We start from the raw sequence: 22,111 nt of genomic DNA on the forward strand, positions 1-22,111 counted from the left end.
GATATAAACCCATGACTAAATTTTAAAAAAATGTCACTCTAACAACATTCCTCTATACTAGAATATAATGTATTCAGTTGTTTAAGGGTAAGGGCAAATGCTGCTATTTCTGAAGATTAGTCGCCCAGCGACAAATCGCTTCTTCTTAGGACGACTAATATCCCCGAACTGCCTTCCCGCCAGCTAGAAACTAAATCGCCAGCGGGATGGCACTTGGAGTGCTTCACGAGGAAACGCTGTGCGACTTCAGAAAGCTGAAGCGATTCGACTGCCATCTCGCTGCTGATTTACAGGTAGTTTGGTGAGATTAGTCGCCCGAAGAAGAAGTGATTTGTCTCTGGGCACCTAATCTCCTGAAATAGCAGTTTGGGCCCTGGCCCTAAGGGCAGAGACACGTGAAGATTTGGGGAGATTTAGTCACCTGGCGACAAATCGCCTCTTCTTCAGACGACTATATCTCCAACGAACTGCCTTTCTGCCGGCTACAGTCTAAATCTCCAGCGGGATGGCACTCGGAATGTTTCATTTTCCGAAGTCACCCGCAATTGCCTCACAAGGAAACTTTGGGCGACTTCGGAAAGCCGAAGCGATCTATGTGAGTGTGACATTTACTTACCTTCACTAGCAATTACATTTAGAAACCACTTTAAATCATTGAAAACGCTATGCATATAGCAAAGTTACTTAGAAAGATATTGGGGGTCATTTATCAACAGTGGCAAATTTGCCCATGAGCAGTAACCCATGGCAACCAAACACATTTCTGCATTCATTGTTCTACCTGTAGCTGCCTGTTTGGGTGCTATAGGTAATTGCCCATGGCAAATTTGCCCAGCATTGATAAATGAGCCCCACTGTTTTTTTTATTAGGCAAAATGTATTATTTTTTTGTTTTCTATTCCCTATAACCTAGCTGGGTATGTCCAGAAGTGAGATTATGTAATAGTCACAGTGTATGACAGCTCCATACAGAGGGATTCTGCTTTACTGCTTTTAACATGATAAACTCCTTCTATGCACTAGAGGGCAGAAGTGAGAGTGCTCTGTTAATAATAGGAGCAGGCAAGTGTGGCCTGCAGCCATTTGCCCAGCAATACTGTGTCAGTTCTGTGAAAGCTGACAGTTTGCTCTCCCCCTTCCCCTCGCCACTTGCCGGTACAGTTGTGAGAAGGCAACAGCAGCAGCAGCACCAGCACCGGGGGGTTGGATCATTTGACTGCAGAGAAGGCAACAGCAGCAGCACAAGAAGGAGGAGCAGCAGCAGCTTTAGCCCATTAAACAGTGGAGACAGCAGAGGGGGCTTGTAGCAGCCTGGGCTTTGCTTCTTCATCTCATCCAGGGACACAGGATGTCAGGTAAAACCAACAGGAGCTCCAGTGGAAGGAGCGGAGACCCCCAAGGGGATGAAGCGCAGAGGAAAAAGAAGAAAAAGAAGGCATCGTGCTTCCTCAATATCAAGATCTTCCTGGTGTCCGAGTGTGCGCTGATGTTAGCTCAGGGCACGGTAGGAGCTTACCTGGTGAGTGGCATGTAACTTATCTGTGGAGCTTGTGGCACATCTGCAGGGGAGGGGGCAGTCTGGCCTTGGCTTTATTGCTAGGAGACACTGTATACTTAATACTTTTGCTCAGGTTACAAAGTGAGGAGGAGGATGATGATGCCCAAGGAGTCTTCCCAGCAAAGGTTGGCATAAAACTGCCACTTCCATACTCTGTGCCAGCCTGCAGTTGCACGTCATGTATGTGGGAATGCACTGCAGACTGCCATACAGGGAAGAAACTTGTGGTGTATTTATTTATTTCTAAGCTTTTTTGTGGTTGTCACTAACTGCTTGTCAAGTCTGCTGGGGGGGAGTGTGAGGATGATGGAGTGTTGCTTTATAGTATTTATAGTAACATATGATTATGCACAGCGTGGCACTGGGTCATTTATTTCTACTTACAGCATGTTAGAACAGCAGGGCTAAACGTTCTCATATTGTTCTACGTGGTTCTACGGGAAACCATGCCGCATTATTCATTTACATAATATTGCTGTGGTTCCTTCTAATCCCCTGCCTGGTGCTTTAACCCTTGTGGGCTCCTTGCACAGTGTTGCTGTCCTGCCCCTTCTACTGTATGGTTAAGGTATCTAACTGCAGTGTGTTACTCAGTTGTGCAGTGCTTGTCCTTTAAAGAGTAAAAGGGGTCACACTGTCATAGTACTCTGGTCCAGCTGACAGCGGACGGTACAGTATGGGACTTCCCACATCACGATCCACACAAAGTTATGTCTTACATCCAAGCCTTGTCACTTGGTGCATTCAGAGCCTTATTGGGAGCAAATGACTAAGCTGCGACAGCAACCGATGCACCTGAGGGCTAAACATTGTCACTGCTTCAAAGGGAAGACAGCACAGTGTTGGAAGTGTAAGGGGGCGTCTGAAATGCCACTCCAATGCAAAACAGACTTCGGATTTGTATTGCATCAGATTCAGCAGCTGGCAATTGCTATACCACTAGGGAGAAATAGATGAAACAAGTACAGGGCTCATGGAGATGAAAGATTCTGCAGAATAATTCCAGCATTCCCTTAGCTCAGGTGTAATCACAAAGAACTTTCTTTCTTCTGTTCTTCCTCTTTCATCCCATGCTAGGCTTGCTGAACTTTACATGTGTTTGTATATAATCTATCTATCTATCTATCTATCTATCTATCTATCTATCTATCTATCTGTCTGTCTATTTTCTGTCTATCTATCTATCTATCTATCTATCTATCTATCTATCTATCTATCTATCTATCTGTCTATCTGTCTATTATCTGTCTGTCTATCGTTATTATTATTAACATGTAGTTTTAGAGCGCCGACATATTGCACAGAGCTGTAAAACAAAGGTGCTTATTAAAATCACATGAATTATATACATAGAGCATATAGAGTTACATGCATAACGACCAGTACTGGTACAAAAGGTGAGGAAGCAAAAGAGCTTACAATCTAAAAGGGGAAGGGAATGAGGCACAAGGTGCGGGAGTGGGCAAGCTCAGAAGTAAGCAGGTGAGAGTTAGGGTAGGCTTTTCTAAATAAGTTTGTTTTAAGAGATCTTTTGATAGCAGAAAGGTTGGGAGAAAGTCAGACAGACTGTGGGAGAGATACTGTAGTATTAGGGATATCCAGGTTAGTAAATAAGACATAACCTCAAATCTCTAACTAACACAGCCACCCTTAGTACATTAGCTCTATATAGAAGCAATGGTTGAACTGTTACCCTGCTATAGCTGCAGTGGGATTCAGGGCAACAGATATCCACACAGACCTGACATTTTATCCTTATTGCTGTCCAAGCTGAGCCCTCGCTCTCACAGTAATCCATGGGACCCCCTGACGTTACACTGCTATCACTTACTGACAGATAGGTATTCAGTTTGATCCTTGATAGATCTATACTTTAGTTTACATGTGGTTTGTATTTGGTTAACTCTTTAGCTTTGCTTAAAGGAAACATTTTGTGTAAAAAAAAAATAAGACCAGTGCCTTATAGTCACTTACTGTAGATATAGAAGGAATGTGCTTAATCTCTCTCTTCCCTTCCACTTCCTGCTCCCTGAGTTCCCAGGCTCAACAGGGCAGCCGGCAGCTCTCAGCACACTGTACTTTGGAACAGGAACCAATCAGCAGCTAGCAGGACCTGATAGGGAACTGAAGCCTGTCTGTGCTTGTGTGACTGCAGGGCTGTGATTGGCTGCAGTGTTGGACTGGCCCACTGGGATACAAGGAAACTGCCAGTGGGCCCAGATTTCAGTGGGCCCTCATGCTGCTAAACTTTTGGCCTATTTCATGGCCATTCCATATTTCGATGAGAACAATGAGGCTAAGTAGATGGAATAATTGATTATAGTATAAAGAAAACAGGCTAGGAGAATAGAGGTTGATTGAGGAGATGAAGAATATTAGTACTGAGAGTGGGCCCCTGGTCTAAGGTTTTATGGTGGGTCCCTGGTGTCCCAGTCCAACACTGATTGGCTGTCCCCCTTGTACTGTGCTTCTGGCAGGGACAGTTAGGACACTCCCACCCCTCATTTGAAACACAGACAGGGACCAGATAACATCTATAGGGAGCTCCAATAAAGGGGCTATTTTTAAAGATAATATTAATTTTAAGCACAATGTAAAAGCAACACTATATATTACTTATAATTGCCTAAAAAAAATTAGGGTTTTTTCATTTATCCTATATGTCTCCTTTAATAATTATTTTGTGCACTCTAATATACACACCAAAATTTTTACCATTAGTCCAACAAGAGCTTGACCTTCCTGTAATATGATTTTTCTTCCTGTTGGTGAACCTGCACTTCTACACAACCACTGGCCCTGATAGTCTAACTGTGCTCTCCTTCGTGTGCTTAAATGGTGCCTTCAGTGCTCCCTCTACTTTATATTAGCCTTTGATTTGCAGGATCAAACACAGAAGTACTTGAGATCATTTTTCAAGTTGTTTTCTTTGTTTATTCTGGTATGGTGTTGCTATGTGCTACATTTCTAGCCACACCTTACCCGTTTTGGTCACACCCTCTTTTCAAGTAAATGCTGATGTTTTAGATAAGAAGATGCACCATATTTGTACTTTTTAGAGAAAGAAAATGATAGTTAAAGGAACAGTAACAACAAAACAATGAAAGTGTTTTAAAGTAATGAAAATATCATGTAGTGTTGCCCTGCACTGGTAAAACTGATCTGTTTCCTTCAGATACTCTATTATAGTTCATATAAACAAACTGCCGTGCAGCAGTTGCAGAGATTGAAAAAAAAGCTATATGGCACAGGTTAAATAGTGGATAACAGATAACACCATTAGACAGACAGAGCTTATCTGTTATCTGCTGTGTAACCTGAGCCTTTTCTCCTTTGAATGGCTGCCCCTATGGCTACACAGCAGCTTATTTATATTAACTATAGTAATGTTTCTGAAGCAAACACATCAGTTTTACTAGTGCAGGGCAAAACTGCATTATATTTTTATCACTTTAAAACACTTACATTTTTTTGATGTTACTGTTCCTAAATATTTTTCTTCAGTATTTTGACCCCATCCTATTTAGCTAGAAACTGTATTTCCCAGTACTGGATTTATTCCTAGAAGCATTATATGTTGTGGGATTCATAAAAAAAAATGCCAGAGGTTCAGCTGGAGAGACGCACTGCTGGAGATAACGGCATACAGCTTGTGGGACAGACATACCACTGAAGGCAGTAATACACTATTTAGGGGACTGACAAACTGCTGTTATCAATAACAATGTCTATGGGACAGAACTGAAGGAAATTACATTCTGCTTGTGGAACCAACTTACTGCTGGAGGCAATGTCTCCGTTTCTGTACAGCCGACATGCTGTTGGAGGCACTGACTGACTCTCTGCTTCTGCTGCTTGTAGGCTGGAACACTACTGGGGTCTTTAACTCATAGGGCTGATGTCCTGGTGGAAACAATTTATATACTGCTTGTTGGGCAGATAGAGTGCTGACTGCTGGAGGTAATAACTGATAGTAAGCTGGAGTATTGCTGCATATAGTAACATACTGCTTCTTTAAAGGAGAACTAAAGCTTAACTAAAGAAGTAGGTAGAAATGTTGTACATTATGTTTTGGGGTTCTGCACAAGCCCAAGGCAACTTTAACAGTAAAGATCTGTGTCTCCAAAGATGCCCCAGTAGCTCCTTTTCTGCTGATTCACTGCACATGCTCTGTGCTGCTGTCACTTACTGAGCTTAGGGACCCACTCACAATATACAGTACACACAGAATATAAATGTCACAATATAAGGCTGATTAGTAATTAATACAGATAATTACTACATGGCAACACAAAAACCAGTGCAACTAGCCCCAGAATTTAATAATTAGCCCTATTAATAATTAGCTTATATTACAGGCCAAACTCATTTTCTGCTTGATAATTAGTGACGAGCCCTAAGCTTAGCTTCTTAACAGCTGCTCAGAGCCCACTGAGCATGTGAGTGTCACAGACACTTTCCAAGATGGTGACCCCCTGTGACAAGTTTGAAGTCCTGGATCATTGCTGCTATTGACAAGCTGAAACTTTAGGCTGGTACAATAAGTTCAGTATATAAAACATGGCATTTTTAGCCATATTCATTTTCAGGGTTTAGTTCTCTTTTAAGAAGTTGACAGTGCTGGAGGCTATAAATCACTTCTTGTTGGGCTGACATACTGCTGTCAGTTTCTACACTGTTTGTTAGATAGGCTGCTGTAGGCCAAGACATACTCCTTGTGAAATTCACATATTTACAGAGGACATAAACTCAACATAGACTTGGTTCGGGATTCAGCCAGGACTCTGTCTTTTTCAGCAGGATTCGGATTTGGCTGAATTCTTGTGGCTGGCTGAACCGAATCCGAATCCTAATATGTATATGTAAATTAAAGGTGGTTAGGGAAATCACATGACTTTTCATCACAAAAGAAGATTTTATTCCACTTTTTCCTTTCCTGCCCCTAATTTCCATATGCAAATTCGGATTTGGTTCGGTATTCGGCCGTATCTTTCACCAAGGATTCGGCCAAATCCCAAATTGTGGATTCGGTGCATCCCTAACATAAACCACTCCTTGAAAACAAGGTTCTTCCCTACAAGCTAAAGAAGTATGTAAGTAACAAGCATGTTCCATCTGCACTTTGTGAAGTATCCCTGTGTCTGTCAACATGTGATGGCACTGTGACTCCCAGCAATCCTCAGCATTAGGTCTGGACTGGGAATCAAAGTAGGCCCTGGCATTTCAAGTTCATAGATGCCCAAACAGCCCCCACCACCAGTCCACTAAATTGTCACTGTGTATGAGATCTTACAGCAGCCCCTCTGGCATTTTCCAGAACACACAGATTGCCTGGGCATATAGTTTGCAATTGCACTGTGACTCCTAGTAGCCACCAACATAAAGAACTCTTACTTTCAGCAACATTCTAACCAGTATACTGCAACATATAATGAGCCCCAGACTATTACAGATCATCCTATTATAGAGCATCCCATCCTAGCATATATATGCACTGTGACCTCGAGCAATTAACAGTATGACATTACACTGTTATTCCCAGCAACTCATAAAAAGCACTGTGCTTTCCAGCATAATATAACTACCTGGAACCCCCAACAAAGGAAAGCATTGTGACTCTCAAACACACCCCTGCTCTCCTTTACCAATCTCAGTTTGGTGTAGCAGTGAGACAGGAAGAAAATCCAGAGCAGCAATATAGATTATAAAAATGGACCAGTGTTCAAATAGCTTGAGGATAGACAACAAAGATAAATGCCAAATATAGTGTAGTAGTTTTAGCCCTTAATGGTGCACCGTTAACACTCTACAGGGAAGTGTTCTTTTCTTTTACCCTTTGGGTTTGCATGTCTTTTAACCATCCTTCAAACCGTGGTGCCTTAAGGGGTTTAAAATTGGGTGTTTACAAACGTTCAAATGGTTATGCAGACCTTAACATAGTATCTGCAGTGCACTCCGATCAGGCTTTCAGTAGCTCTATAAAATGTACTTAAGAAAGTGTAAAAACTTTTTTATTAATACATTTTAAAAGTAAAATTGCACTAAGATTCTTTTAGCTTTAAATTGCATATAACCATGTCTCCGTCTGTTCAGTTGGTTGTACTTGCCAGCTTTCTGACCGTGGCGTATAATCCTGGACGCATGTGGATGATGTCACTGCCTGACGCGTTTTGTCTCGCGACTTCCTCAAAGGCAGCAATATTTTGCTGCCAGTTCTGCCCAACCCATGTCTGCTCTGTCACTGGACAAAGCAGAGCAGGTTATAAAAGTCACTGCAGAGTGGTAAGTTTGGTTTTCCACACTTATCCCACTTAGTTCAATGATGATGAGGTGTTTGTGAGTTTAAAAAAAAGAACCAGAGCAGGTAAAGTCAAACTAAAAAGTTAGAACATAAAACAGGAATCCTCACCTACTATTCCATCTAGCTGGACAATATTTGCCAAAAAGAATAACTATACAGGAGTAGCTAGGCTGCATCCCATCCCACTGGACAGAGCTATAGTACATCAGACTGCAGTCTGAAAGGACATTTAGGGCTCTAGGCCTTCTATCTATCATTTCATTGCTACTCTCTTTCGAGCTAATGTTTACATTTTACTCTAAAAAGAAAAGAAAACTGTTTTTCAAACAAAACTCTAGTCACACTATTATAAACCTTCTTTTCTCATTATTTTGTCTCTAGGGATAATGAATATACTTTATAAATTAAATTACTATATAAATATTTACTGCTGCTCTCTGTGACACTCCCATGGGCTATAAATCTAATTTTACAACATGCGGCACATATATCCTTATATTTATAAATATTTAATCATAGCCTATAAATATTTAATGTACCATGTGTTTTTCACTTACCTATAAGTTATGGATAGAGTTTAATTTGCCATGCCACATTGTGTGTTATAAGTGGGCAAAGATGCTGGTGGCAGCAGCTATATATGTCGCACTCAGCATTTACAGCCTGGATTATGGTTGATGATACAGTTGTTAATATGCCACCTGTTCTGGTGTTTAGAGGAGATGCTTTTTAAAGGGAATGTACACCTAAATTATGAAAAAAAAATTTTTTTGTTACATTAGAGAATTTTCTAATACCTGTATAAATCATTAAAAATTGTTACTTGGAAAGTTATCTGGCAGCTCCCGAGAGCTGACGCCTGCATAATGAAGAATGGCAGAATTTTTTAAAGGAGAACTACACCCTAAAAATTATGTCTAGAAATGCCAATGCATATACTGATTTTACTGCACCAGCATAAAGTTTCAGCATCTCTATAACAATAATGATTCAGGCCTTCGAAGTTGTGCACAGGGGGTCACCATCTTGGATTTTGTTAGGAGTGACACACACACATTCAGTGTGCTCTGAGAAGCTAAATGTAGGGGTTATCGATGATCAACTAGCAGAAAATGAAGTTTGCCTAACATTTTTATTCTATATATACAGTATACAGTATATACACTATATTGTGAGTCAGTTCCTAAGCTCAAGTAAGTGACAGCAGCACAGAGCACTGCATCTGGGGCATCTTCAGAAATACAGATCTTCACTACTAAAGGACTGTGGTTGCCTTGGGCATGAACAGAACCCCAGAACTTAATGTGCAACATTTCTACCCTACTGCTTTGTTTGTTAAGCTTTAGTTCTCCTTTACTGCGGATTAAGGGAAAGGAAATTGTTTTGATAATAAGCCCCCTACACAGTTTGAATCCAACCAAACAAAAAACCATTGGGGCTGCTAAAATACAGGCAGGATCATGTCTATCTGTGCTGTTTTGTGTAGCCAAGTCTGTGTCACACTTATCAGTTTAGTGCACCAGTCCCAGCTGGTGTGTGCAGAGCAGACATATATCACGTGCTACGGGGGCATTCCATACATTTAGTTGCAGCTATCAGTCAGACCCACGGCCACAAGCAGTTCCTAAGGCTGGGCAGCCAGTTGCACTGCGAAATAAACCAAATAAAATATTATTTTTGTGTCATATACAGATGGCTGCATCACCCCGCCTATTTGTGATACATGGTTCATTGTGGTCACCTCGTTTGGAGAAAGAATAGCTGCTGAGGTTTTTTATGACTGGCTTCTGTCATATAACCCACATTTTGTGTATCTCAACACAACATGTCAGCAGATCCTGTGCAAGGTTGCCGGCTCAGATTTTGGAGACCGGCAATGTTTGGTTCACGTTGAACACGAGTGATATGTGAAATAAAGAGTTTTTTGTTTTAAATTGAATACAAGAGAGTGCTGGTCCTTACAAACCACATACAGCAACGTAGTAACATAGTAAGTTAAGTTGAAAAAAGACATAAGTCCAGCTAGTTTAACCTTTTAACTCTATTTTAACCTGCCTAACTGCTAGTTGATCCAGAGGAAGGCAAAAAGCCCCATTTGAAGCCGCTCCAATTTGCCTCAAAGGAGGGAAAAAATCCTTCCAGACTCCAAAATGGCCCTCGGACTCAACTGTTACTATGAGCTATCTCCCATAACTCTGTATTCCCTCACTTGCTAAAAAGCCATCCAACCCCTTCTTAAAGCTATCTAATATATCAGAATGTACCACTGATTCAGGGAGAGAATTCCACATCTTCACAGCTCTCACTGTAAAATAACCCCTTCCGAATATTTAGGCGGAACCTCTTTTCTTCTAATCGGAATGGGTGACCTCGTGTCAGCTGGAAAGACCTACCGGTAAATAAAGCCTTAGATTATTATATGATCCCCTTATATACTTATACATAATTATCATATCACCCCTTATGCGCCTCTTCTCCAGCGTGAACATCCCTAATTTGGCCAGTCTTTCCTCATAGCTAAGATTTTCAATACCTTTTACCAGCTTAGTTGCCCTTCTCTGTACCCTCTCTAATACAATAATGTCCTGTTTGAGTGATGGAGACAAAACTGTACGGCATATTCTAGATGGGCCTTACCAGCGTTCTATACAGTGGAAGAATGACCGCGTCCTGCCTTAAATAAACGCCCCTTTTAATACAGTTGAAGACCTTATTTGCCCTTGATGCTGCTGACTGGCATTGCTTGCTACAGCAAGTTTATCATCAACAAAGACTCCAAGGTCCTTTCCCATTATTTGTCTAGTGCAGTCCCATTAAGGGTATAATTGGCTTGGATATTCTTACATCCCAGGTGCATGACTTTAAATTTATCAACATTGAATCTCATTTGCCACTTAGCTGCCCAGATTGCCAGTTTGTCAAGATCATGTTGCAAGGATGCCACATCCTGGATGGAATTAATTGGACTGGATAGTTTTGTGTCATCTGCAAACACTGATTCATTACTTACAATACCCTCCCCTAAGTTATTAACGAACAAGTCAAATAAAAGTGGACCCAATACCGAGCCGTGATTGACCTCACTAAGAACCTTACTCCAAGTAGAGAATGTACCATTAACAACCACATTCTGTATCTGATCCTGTAGCCAGTTTCCTAACCATGTGCAAACGACTTTATTAAGCCCAACAGAAAGCAGTCGGTTATGGGGCACAGTATCAAACGCTTTGGCAAAATCCAAATAGATCACTTCCCCCCACTGTCCATCATATTACTTATCTCATCATAAAATGCAATCACATTTGTCTCACATGACCTATCCTTCATAAAGCCATGCTGATTGCTGCTCATAATGCCATTAACTAGGACAACATTTTGAATGTGATCCCTTAACAAGCCTTCAAATAATTTGCCCACCACAGATGTCAAATTTACTGGCCTATAATTGCCATATGCATACTTAACAGACTGTGCACCCCAACAAATTTGCCCATGGGCAGTTACCTATAGCAACCAATCAGTGAGTAGCTTTTTGAAACCAGCTGCAAGTAGAACAATGAATGCAGCAATCTGATTGGTTGCCATGGGTTACTGCCCATGGGCAAATTTGCCCAGTGTTGATAAATGAGCCCCAATTTGACTTTTTCCCGGTGTCCCGTCGGCCCAGTCTGACCCTGTTGGAGCTTCTCTGTATGGGGAATGCAGAGAGGCTCTCATTGGAACATGTGACTTAACAGACCTCATTCTATCCTATAGAAGTACAGGTACAACTTTTTTTTTATTATAAATCCCAACTGTTACACCAAATACATCAGTTTCAGGTGAGAGTAAATATAATCCAAAGTGCCACATGAAAGCTGTTCCTGTGCACAAAGATATCCATTATTTATTCATGGAGAGCAAGAAATCCAAACATTAAATAATGAAAATGTTTCAGCATATTGTGTTCTTAATATGGTCATTTTATAGCTTAATTCCATCCAGCCAGGGTTCATAAATAAATACTGTGTCCCAATGATATGTTAATACTCTCTTTACAGGGTCAAAAACATAAAAGGAAACAAACCAAAATTTTTCAAAAAACATATACAGCAGTTTTTAAAGAAAATAAATAAATAAAAATAAATATATATATATATATATATATATATATATATATATATACCAACATGCATCATGGTGCATTTATGCTCTATGCACCCTGTGTAGTGCCTCCAATTTCATTCTAATTGTTAATATTCTGTGCACTAGTGGTTCTGACTCCTGAAACATAGCAGAAGCCATCTGTTCAACAGAGGCAAACTGACTTCTGCTTGCACTGTTACAAGAATCAGAGAAGAGAAAGGGATAACCAAAGACATCTTTCAGTTGTTATTACATTTACAAACAACCATGGAAATTTTTTATGTAATGTATAATAGTTGCATAGAATTACATTATAATTATGCAAAGAGCCACTTTAAAAATAAAGAGCTTGTAGGAAGTCATTCCTATTTTTTCTTTTCTGGCGAAGAAACAGCAGTGCTGTTTTGCTTTATGCTAGGGATTTAGGATTCATTGTTGGACTGGGGTGTCATGGGCTTACCGGGGCTTAGCAAAACAAGAGACCTGTGGCACAGCTGATGCGGTTGATTCAGTGATCAGTGTTTTATTCAGCTCACAAAAAAAGCGGCAATGTTTCGGGCCTCTGCTGGGCCCTTTGTCAAGCCCAGCAGAGGCCCGAAACGTTGCCGCTTTGTTTTTATGTACAGTTTTTGGGCAGCTTTGGGCCCGATACCTGACGGCACCTGACACCAATCCGGTGTTGAAGACCTAGAGCAGCACTGTATTGTTGGGATGGGCTTACCGGGGCTGCCACCTGGAGTGCCCTAATCCAGTTGCATCCTCCAGTTCCTTCAAATGCTACCGCACACTGTGTATCACACACCACCTTGTGGGGTGGGGAGTGGCGTTGCCAGCAGGCCGTAGTCGCCCACTAGGGCTGGGGCCCAATGGTCTCCTGCAGTCCCCCTTGGACCATGTATTTATAGAGAAGATCAGGGCATGTGTATTACAAAACAAAGTGCAGGGTCAGTTTCCTTTGCATGGGCTTTGCATTTTCATTGACAAAATGCCCTCATATAATATAATGGCATACCTCCAATTCCCACGTTTCTCTGTGATCTCCTGCAGTGACTCCATAAAAAGATGCAAGGTTTCTGAAACGAAATAAGAGGCTTTTTGGCAGAGTCCAAAATACTCAGCACCTGCATTTAGATACATATGTAACCATTTAAGATAAGCAAAGATACAGTTGTAGCTAGTTAAGGTAAGCAGGTCTCTTGGCAGAACTAATACTTACAGCTTAAAGGAGAATTCAATCCTAAAGTAAAAAAACTCTACCCCCCTTCCCTCCTCCCCCAGCCTAGCTGCTACCCCTGGCAAATGCCCCTAACTCTTTACTAACTCTTCTGTCCAGCGGAGTTCACGGCAGCCATCTTCTGCTCTTCGGTAATCTTGAGAGCAGCCCTTTCGGCAATTGTCGTGATTTTCGGTGCATGCGCAGTTGTCGCGAAACAGAAAATTGCTCCAACTGTGCATGCACCGATATGGCACTCCCAGAAGATTACCGAAGAGAAGAATATGGCTGCCATGAACTCTGCTGGACAGAATCTGCACCAAGGGGTAAGTAAAGAGTTAGGGGCATTTGCCCGGGGTAGCAGCTAGGCTGGGGGGGGAGAGGAGGGAGGGGGGTTTATGTAATGTAGGGGGGTAGGTTTTTTTTTTTACTTTACGGTTGATTTCCCTTTAAAGGGCAATTCACCTTCATTAGCAAAACTGTAATAACACATAAAACATGACCCTAAAACTCCCAGAAATTTGTTCAAACTTTCCATAACCTGACGAATCTAAATGGACATGATATTTAGAGGGTGTGGCCACAAAATGGGTGTGGTCAAAATGGTTGCCCCACTACACCCAGCACATTTTTTTGTCCCTCTTTCTGATTTTCAAATGTTGGGGAATATGCAATCAGGTGAAAGTGGGGGGGTGGTAAGTAAAATCATAAATAAGTGTTGAACAATAATGAATTGGTAAACTCCTATACGTCTTGTGTTTCATTTTTGTGGCTTAGTAGAAAAAAATCAGATTCACCTAAATGATGTTAGTCTAGTTATATTCTCTTGATGTCAGGGATCTCAGACTCAGGGCCTTTATGGAAACATAAAAGTACTGGGGGTCCTTTATAGTTGAAAAATGATGAATATGTAATAGAAAGGCTAACTTGCTACAGAAGGAAACATCGGAAATATGTTTTATATGTTCCGTCTCTCTTAATTTCCTTTGTTTGTCTGAATTAAATGGATGCCATGAAAAGGCACATTTGCTCTCTCTGGTCTGAAGTCACACAAGGTTGCAGAAGAGAGGGTAAAAACAAGCGGCTATTGTTCAAGGCTAAACTGAGCAGCCTTAAGCCTTAAATGCCGGTGACTCCTGCTGTCCTTTCAATTTAATATTTAAGGGTGCATTAACCCACACTGTATCATCTACTGCTTGATGTGCTATTATAATCCAAGCAAACCATTTTCATTTATTGAAATGGGTAAATGAAGACGACTCAGTTTTGCTAGAGTGGTTGTACTAAACAGCCGTGGCATTGTCATATATTCATTTTTTAACATTCAGTTAAGGCTTTGGGGTTGGTTTACTATGAGACAGAATATAGAGTGAGCGTTTTGTATTTGTTGTAACTCCAAGTGCATCACTAATTTCTGTAGCTCCCCAGGTGATATGTTAGGGGCTTAGCGACATCTGCACTTTTACAGGATAATGAAAACTCGGTCTTCAAGAGTGAGATGGGTTTGTAAAAATCTATATGCTGTGTTAAAGTCAATGCTTCTCTAAAACTGCCTTTGCTGACCCAGTGAAATGTTCAGTGCAGCTGTAATACGGTAAATGTTTATGTGCTAAAGAGGTAGCCAGGAGCTGTGCCAAAATATAAATCCTTACTAAATCACTGCTGCTGATGCTTCTGGCTGCAGCAGTCATTTGTGGCCTGCTACATTCATATGTATATACATCTATGGGACCTGTAATTCAGAATGTTCGAGACCTGTGGTTTTCCAGGTAAGGGATCTTTCCATAATTTGGATATTCATACCTTAAAGCAGAACTAAAGCTTAACTAGAGAATTAGGCTAGAAATGGCTATGAGTTTCCATGCAATGGGCTAAACACAAAAAAACCCTGCTAGGGCATGCTGGGGTGTTATTAAAATGTCTTGGATGGTTACATCTGGCCCAAGGACCTCCAGCTGCACATCCTTATTTCAGATCACTGCTTGACTCATTTTACTAGCTTGGGACAGGCATAGTCTTGTATACTGTAGGTTGTTTCCCAAGACCGGACAATGTCATATGTACATGACTACTTGTTCAAGGAACATGCATTTATCACAAGTTTATTTATTTGAGAAGGATAAAATGAGTAAGGTTACTGCCAACATTCAGTACATTGAGTACATTGTATGAACAGCTTTCCAGTCACTTCCCATTTCTGTTAATTCACCTGGTGCTTCGGTTGGCACTGATGTTACTTCAACGATTATTGCCCATACATAGCTGTACCTTTAAGCAAGGCTTTCCCTTCCACGTACCGTCCAGACTTTATTAGTACAACTATAACATTCATTAGGAAGGATCAAGCCCGGGCAGCAATTACTGCAAAGTGCTTTGATTTATACGTTTCCAGTGTCAAACCCTTTATCATATGTTAAAAAAACCCCGAAACATGTTGTGTAAATAAACTCACTTTGCAGTAATTGCTGCCTAGGCTTGATCCTTCCTAATGAATGTTGTAGTTGTACTTATGTTGTTTACTTATATAGTGCTAGTAAGTTAGGCTGGGCTTACAATACTATAATAGCAAATCAAGAACTTTGCATGCATTAACTAACAAAGGTTAGAGAATGGCACATTTGAATAGAGGGCCCTAGCTTGAGCAGTATAGGTAGCATGCAGTAAACTAACATGAAGAAGAAACTTCAATGGTGATTGCCATGACATGTGCCCAGCATCCTAAATATAATCCCACAGGCCCATCTCCATCCTTCTCGCCCATGGTTGTACCTGTGCCGTCTTGCACACTGTTTATGCCAGTCTTTCAGTTGGAAGGAATTCGATTGATACTGTATCCAAGTAGGAGGAAGGCTTGCCTGGCTGCAAAAAGCCTAAAGTTGCAATTTATTACATTATAATACACAAATACACATGAATATCCTGTAAATGATATCCTTATAAACGGAGCTTAGTGTTGTCATTTCTGTTACATGACTCACTGAAACTTGTGTATTGTTGTAAATAAAGCACCCCCTGTTGCAAAATATGAGGCTATTAGAAGTCACTATTAGAAGTCACATGGAGATCCATGACCTCTATAAACATACTCAGCCTTTGGCCTTGTGTTTTTACATGGTCATGTAACGCCTTGGTAAAGTATAATATCCTTATATTTTACAAGAGGGGTGTACTTTATTCACTATACAATAACTAGGGTCATTATTATGTTCAGATGTTTTATGGTATTTAGAGTTTAATTAACAAATTTGTATCATTAATTAGGAAGTACATCAAAAATCACAACTACATTCCCTGAGAGCTGTGTGTAGGAAAGCAAAATCTGGGGGATTCTGAGGCTAGGCAAACATACTGAAGAGAATACAACTGATTTCAGTGTGTCTGCCCAAGGATATGTTTGGTAACTGCTTCACATATGTCTGCTGATTCATTGATTAATTAAATCTGCGGCTTAGCCACATTGTCATCATTTCATAACACAGATGGTGTCTCTTTGCAGGGAAGTCTCATTATTAATATTACTGGAACCCACTCAAGAAACAGACTACACTGGATTAAAGAGATGAGGGCGAGGAAGATCAAACCTGACAGTGCATAAAAACTGCAATGGCAACCAGAACCTTAAACATGTGTGTATGCGTTCTCCTTATATAGGTTCAGCTGGGGCAGCTAAATTGTGATTCCACTGGGGCTTGTAGGATCGCTCTAAATGATGCCACTTAGCTGCCAAGTCCCGTGGATCTGTATCCAAAGTATTCCAATAGCGTAGTACACAGTTGTACTCACTTGCTATCAGAATCTTTAGGAGAATAACATACTATTAATTGAACAAATGCATTACTGAAAGTGTGTAGAAATGTTAAGTAAAAGTATCATACAAGTGAAGGTATTATGTATATATATATTATTATATATATATATTTCCATTGACGGAGCTCTAAGAACCTGGGCAGGATTCCGAAAACAGGTGTGTGAAATCTTTGTGGTGCAATGTGTAATCATAGCCCACATTTCACTGAGGTTTCATCTTTAAAGAAGAACTAAAGCTTAACTAAAGAAGTAAGTAGAAATATTGTACATTATGTTTTGGGTTTCTGTACCAGCCCAAGACAACCATAACCCGTTAGCAGTAAAGATCTGTGTCTCCAAAGATGCCCCAGTAGCTCCCCATCTTCTTTTCTGCTGATTCACTGCACATGCTCTGTGCTGCTGTCACTTACTGAGCTTAGAGACCAGCCTAAAATATACTGAATATATATTATATAAATGTCACAATATAAGGCTGATTAGTAATGAATACAGATAATTACTACATAACAACAGAAACCAGTGCAACCAGCATCAGAATTTAATATTCAGCCCTGTAGCATCATCTTATATTACAGACAAACCTCATGTTCTGCTTGATAATTTGTGAAGACCCCTAAGCTAAGCTTCTCAACAGCTGCTCAGAGCACACTGAGCAACAGACACTTTCGAAGATGGTGACCCCCTGTGACAAGTTTGAAGTCCTGGATCATTGCTGCTATTGAGAAGCTGCAACTTTAGGCTGGTACATATTATAAACGCATATTAGGACATCGTCAGGGGAAATCCATCTCCTGTATGCAATATCCTATGCTAGAGGAATGCAACGTCGCCTGCTTTTCCACTCACCCCTCCTCAAAGCAGACGTCACACCTCGCTCCTCCCTTCTCAGGTCCTGCTCCTCCCTCCTCAGCCATCCGACCTGGGTCCTCACTGCTCACTCCTGTGAGTGTCTCAGATACTTTCCAAGATTATTATTATGTATTTTTAGAGCGCCAACATATTGCACCACGATGGTGACCCCCTGTGACAAGTTTGAAGTCCTGGATCATTGCTGCCATTGAGATGCTGAAAGTTTAGGCAGGTCCAATAAGTGCAGTAATATGGCTTTTTTGGCCATATTAATTTTTAAGGTTTAGTTCTCCTTTAAGTCTACTGCTAGGTGTCACTCACCATGAAGAAGACTAATAAAAGCAAAATCTTGGGACAGCATTCTTTATACCCATTTCATTCCAATTGAGAACAAGGTGTTGAGTAATTATTTTCCTTCACAAAGGCATTATCATTTTTTTTTTGTAGCTTTGGAGACGTTTGGAGGATTAGCTGAGAAAACATGAGAAAATGAACCAAGGCTACGTGTCCAGGCTTTATGCCTGCTCTATCTCAGCCAAATGTTTTCTGCTGCTAATCTCTGTTCAACTACTACTGTTCCTTTTCATGTGGGCCATCGTTTTTTTTTCCTGATTTTTTCATTTGAAATCAGTTATTTGTGTTACCCATCTTGTAGGACAGATTTTGGAGTCTACCTCTGCCCACCCAGTCATTTCCAACTTGAATATCAGCAATGTAATGCACAGCATGTTTTACCCCAGCAGGACCATACCTCCCTGTTGCATACCTCCCAACTTTCCCTGGCTTTTCATGAGACAGTCAAGATTTTGACAGTTTAGCCCGCAGTCCCAGATTGTAAGTGAAATGTCCCGACTTTCTCTTTGATCTGCTGCACTGAAAATCCAGAAAAAGATAAAAAGGGTAAAATTTACTAAAGGTCGAAGTGGCAGTTTTTTTTTTAGCAAAAATTTGCCAAAACAACATTCACAGGGACATCACCAGTTTACTAAACAGAGAAAAGGATAATTCGCTAGCGAACAAGCTCAGTGCAAGAGAAGTGTTGCGACATTTCGGCAGAAAAAATTTCGCCCAGGCAAAAATGTTAATCTGCAAAGTGCGAACTTTCCAATACTTTACCCTTTTCGCCAGAGTCTGTTTCGACAGGTTCCATCTGAGGAATTGAGAAGATGAAGCTTCATTCTATTTATTATTTCAGTGACATCATATACTTTATTCTAAAAAAAAAAAATCATAAAAAAGTCAAAAGGCTGGCGTTTTTCATATTTTAATGCGGGATTATGTTTACAATTTGTAACAGTTAAATATATGTGGTTTACACTTTTTTTTAACCATTTGAAGCTTATGCTGCATTTGTTTTAGGGTGGGCTCATGTCTATGACAATAGAGGATCTCTATTGTCTTTATTTTGCTTCCTTGGACATTTTTAATAATAAGTGGCCACTTCCAGCAATTTCACCAACATCACTAATAAATACATATATATGACTTGTATGTACCCGCCATATTTAAATTGATGTAAGCATAGTAATTTTATTGCTAGTAAGAAAGTAACACTATTGAAAACTTTCACACTGGCAAATTTTTACAGGCAAAAGTACGCCAGTGTTCAATTGCCGAGATGAAGTTTTGCATTTTGATAAATATGTGTATTTACTGTGAAATAACGTCTGCTGGAGTGTGGCAGAGCCTTCTAAAGCGAATATTTGCATGCAAGTAAATTTGCACAAGATTTCTGAAATGTAATTAAATAAGAGGCTCTTGGTAAAGAGTCCCAACTCCCCTGGCTATTTCTAGTGTGGTGTCTTTATATGCTGTCTCCGCTACACCTGTGAATGTACTTAGAGATTTACTTTGACTACTACATGTGTGAGTATGATAACACTGTTGGGCTTTGTATTGAAATAAAGGCTGTTCTACTGTTTTGCAAAGAACCCCTGGCATCCAACTCCATTCTTTTACATCTTTGGCAGTAGTAAGTTGTAGTTCAACAACATCAGCATGTCTTCTTTGCAAGGATGCAAATTAGAGGGAGGGATTAGGCAAATTAGGATTCGGTTTTAGTTCAGTATTCGGCCGAATCTTTCGCAAAGGATTTGGGGGTTCAGCCGAATCCAAAATAGTGGCTTCGGTGCATCCCTACTTATTTGTCTGAATTCTTTGTATAGAGTGATGTTAAATAAATACATTTGAATTCAATGCAGAATTTATTAAATACAATTAAAAAGGTTGATATATTTAAACACAAAATTCATAAATTCATACTTAAAATGCCCCACAGACCCCAGAAAATCACCCCAACTCAATAAAGTGAGAAAGCTGATTCTGACCAATTGCTGAAATGCATTATATTGATGATTGTTTAATTTCATCAAGTTTATTATTATTATTAATGATGAGCGAATTTATTCACCAGGCGCAAATTAACGGTGAATTCCCGCGATTTGCCACCGCAAAAATTTGCCAGCAAATTTTTTTTTTCCGAATCTTTGCCGTTTCACGAATTTTGCCGGAAATTCGTGAATATTCTGTGAAACGCCCCAAATTCGCCCATCACTTATTATTATTATTATTATTATTATTATTAATAATAACATGTATTTACAGAATGCCAACATATTTCGCAGTGCTGTAAAGTAAATGTGCTTATACAACTAAACCACATGAATTACTGTACAAACATAGAACATATGGAGTTATAAACATCACAACCAATACCAGTACAAAAGGTGAGGAAGGCCATGTGCAAAAAGAGCTTACAATCTAAAGGGAAGGGAATAAGACACAAGGTGTTGGAGTGGGCAAGATCAGATCAGAACAGAGTGGGTGAGAGATGTGGTATTGTATGTGGTATTGCATTTGGTAGTTAAGCAGAGTGAGGGTAGGCATCTCGAAATAAGTGCGTTTTAAGAGATTTCTTGAAAGCAGAAAGGTTGGGAGGAAGTTGGAAAGACGGTGGGAGAGAATTCCAGAGGAGGGGTGCAGCCCTTCCAAAGTCTTGAATGCGATTGTGTGAGGAGGTAATGAGAGAAGATTTGAGTAGCAGGTCAGTAGAGGAGCGTAGAAAGCGGTTGGGTGAGTATATAGAGATGAGTTCAGAGATGTAGGGAGTCTGATTTTGTGAAAGGTGCTTGATTCTGTGTCATTACTAATATGTATTTGCAATGAAATATAAGCCAAATGACAGGCATAGACCCTGTAAAACTCTTGTTAACAGAATGGCCCAGATTAAAGTAAGAAAAGGTTTACTGTTTGAAAACTAATGGATGAGATTCAATTTGAGATACAATTCAGTTCAGAAAAAAACATATCTCAGTGTTTATCGCGTGAAAACTGTTAAAGACTATGGGAAAACATTGGAACTGAATTAGGAGAAAAAAACATTTTTTTTTCCTTGTTGAATTTTGTCCATCAGTTTTTACGTGATAAACCGTGGGATAACTTTTTCTCACTGAACTGAATCTGGCCCAGTGTTTTTGACTAGTGCTCTCACTAGCAGCAGCAATAGCCACTTCCCTAATTACTCGCCTGGATGTATGAGTTAAATCTATCAAAAACAAGCAAAACCCCCAAAAAAACAACACGCCAGCAGTGTCTGGAATAAATGATAAGAGGGGACTAAAGTGAAAGTAATATATACAGGATGCTATAATTAATAGTCTAAGGGGAGGAATATAATATTGGTCCTAATCCAAAAATCATTTGCAATTTGTTCGCAATGCGAATAAATGTTCGCAATTTGAAACATATTGTCTCTGGGAACACTTTACCCCTCATGACAGTAGGATAGCGATTGTGAATTTTATAGTTTGCGATAGTGCCCAGTGTAAGCAATAAAATATCGCAATCGGAAATTGTTTTCTGTGACAAAATATTTCATGAAACTCCAGAGCAGGCGTTAAAGGTTCACAATGTGCAATTAAGATTCACACTGCAATAAAAGCCTAACAAAGAATATTGCATTGCGAGGTGAATTTTTATTCACAAAGTTTTGCTCTATGCGAATTTGAGGACTCCTTAAATGGGCTTTGTGTCTTTCTGAGTTTGCATTTACTCATGCTAAATAACTCAGCATCTGACAACAGAGCACAAAAAGAAAAATACAAGATTAAAAGTACAATGGAACCCCCATTTTATGTTTTTCAAGGGACCAGAAAATATGGTGTAAAATCCAGGATAATGTAAAATCAGGGAAATGTATTATGCATATATTACTAACCAGGTGCAAATTTGCCCAGTGCTGGTAAACAGTGTTTACTGT

The 22,111-nt window shown here is 40.1% G+C and overlaps 1 protein-coding gene across 1 annotated transcript in view; it reads left to right on the top strand.

Moving 5' to 3' along the window:
* The first annotated feature begins 1,037 nt into the window (after positions 1-1,037).
* Positions 1,038-22,111, top strand: part of slco3a1.L (solute carrier organic anion transporter family member 3A1 L homeolog) — a 178,351-nt gene continuing 157,277 nt past the window's right edge. The window contains exon 1 of the mRNA XM_018253240.2: positions 1,038-1,519. Within this exon, the coding sequence (XP_018108729.1) occupies positions 1,349-1,519 (171 nt within the window). The 5' untranslated portion in view covers positions 1,038-1,348. The remainder of the gene's footprint in view (positions 1,520-22,111) is intronic.

This window comes from Xenopus laevis, chromosome 3L (assembly GCF_017654675.1).
Source record: "Xenopus laevis strain J_2021 chromosome 3L, Xenopus_laevis_v10.1, whole genome shotgun sequence".
In the NCBI taxonomy this organism is placed as follows: domain Eukaryota; kingdom Metazoa; phylum Chordata; class Amphibia; order Anura; family Pipidae; genus Xenopus; species Xenopus laevis.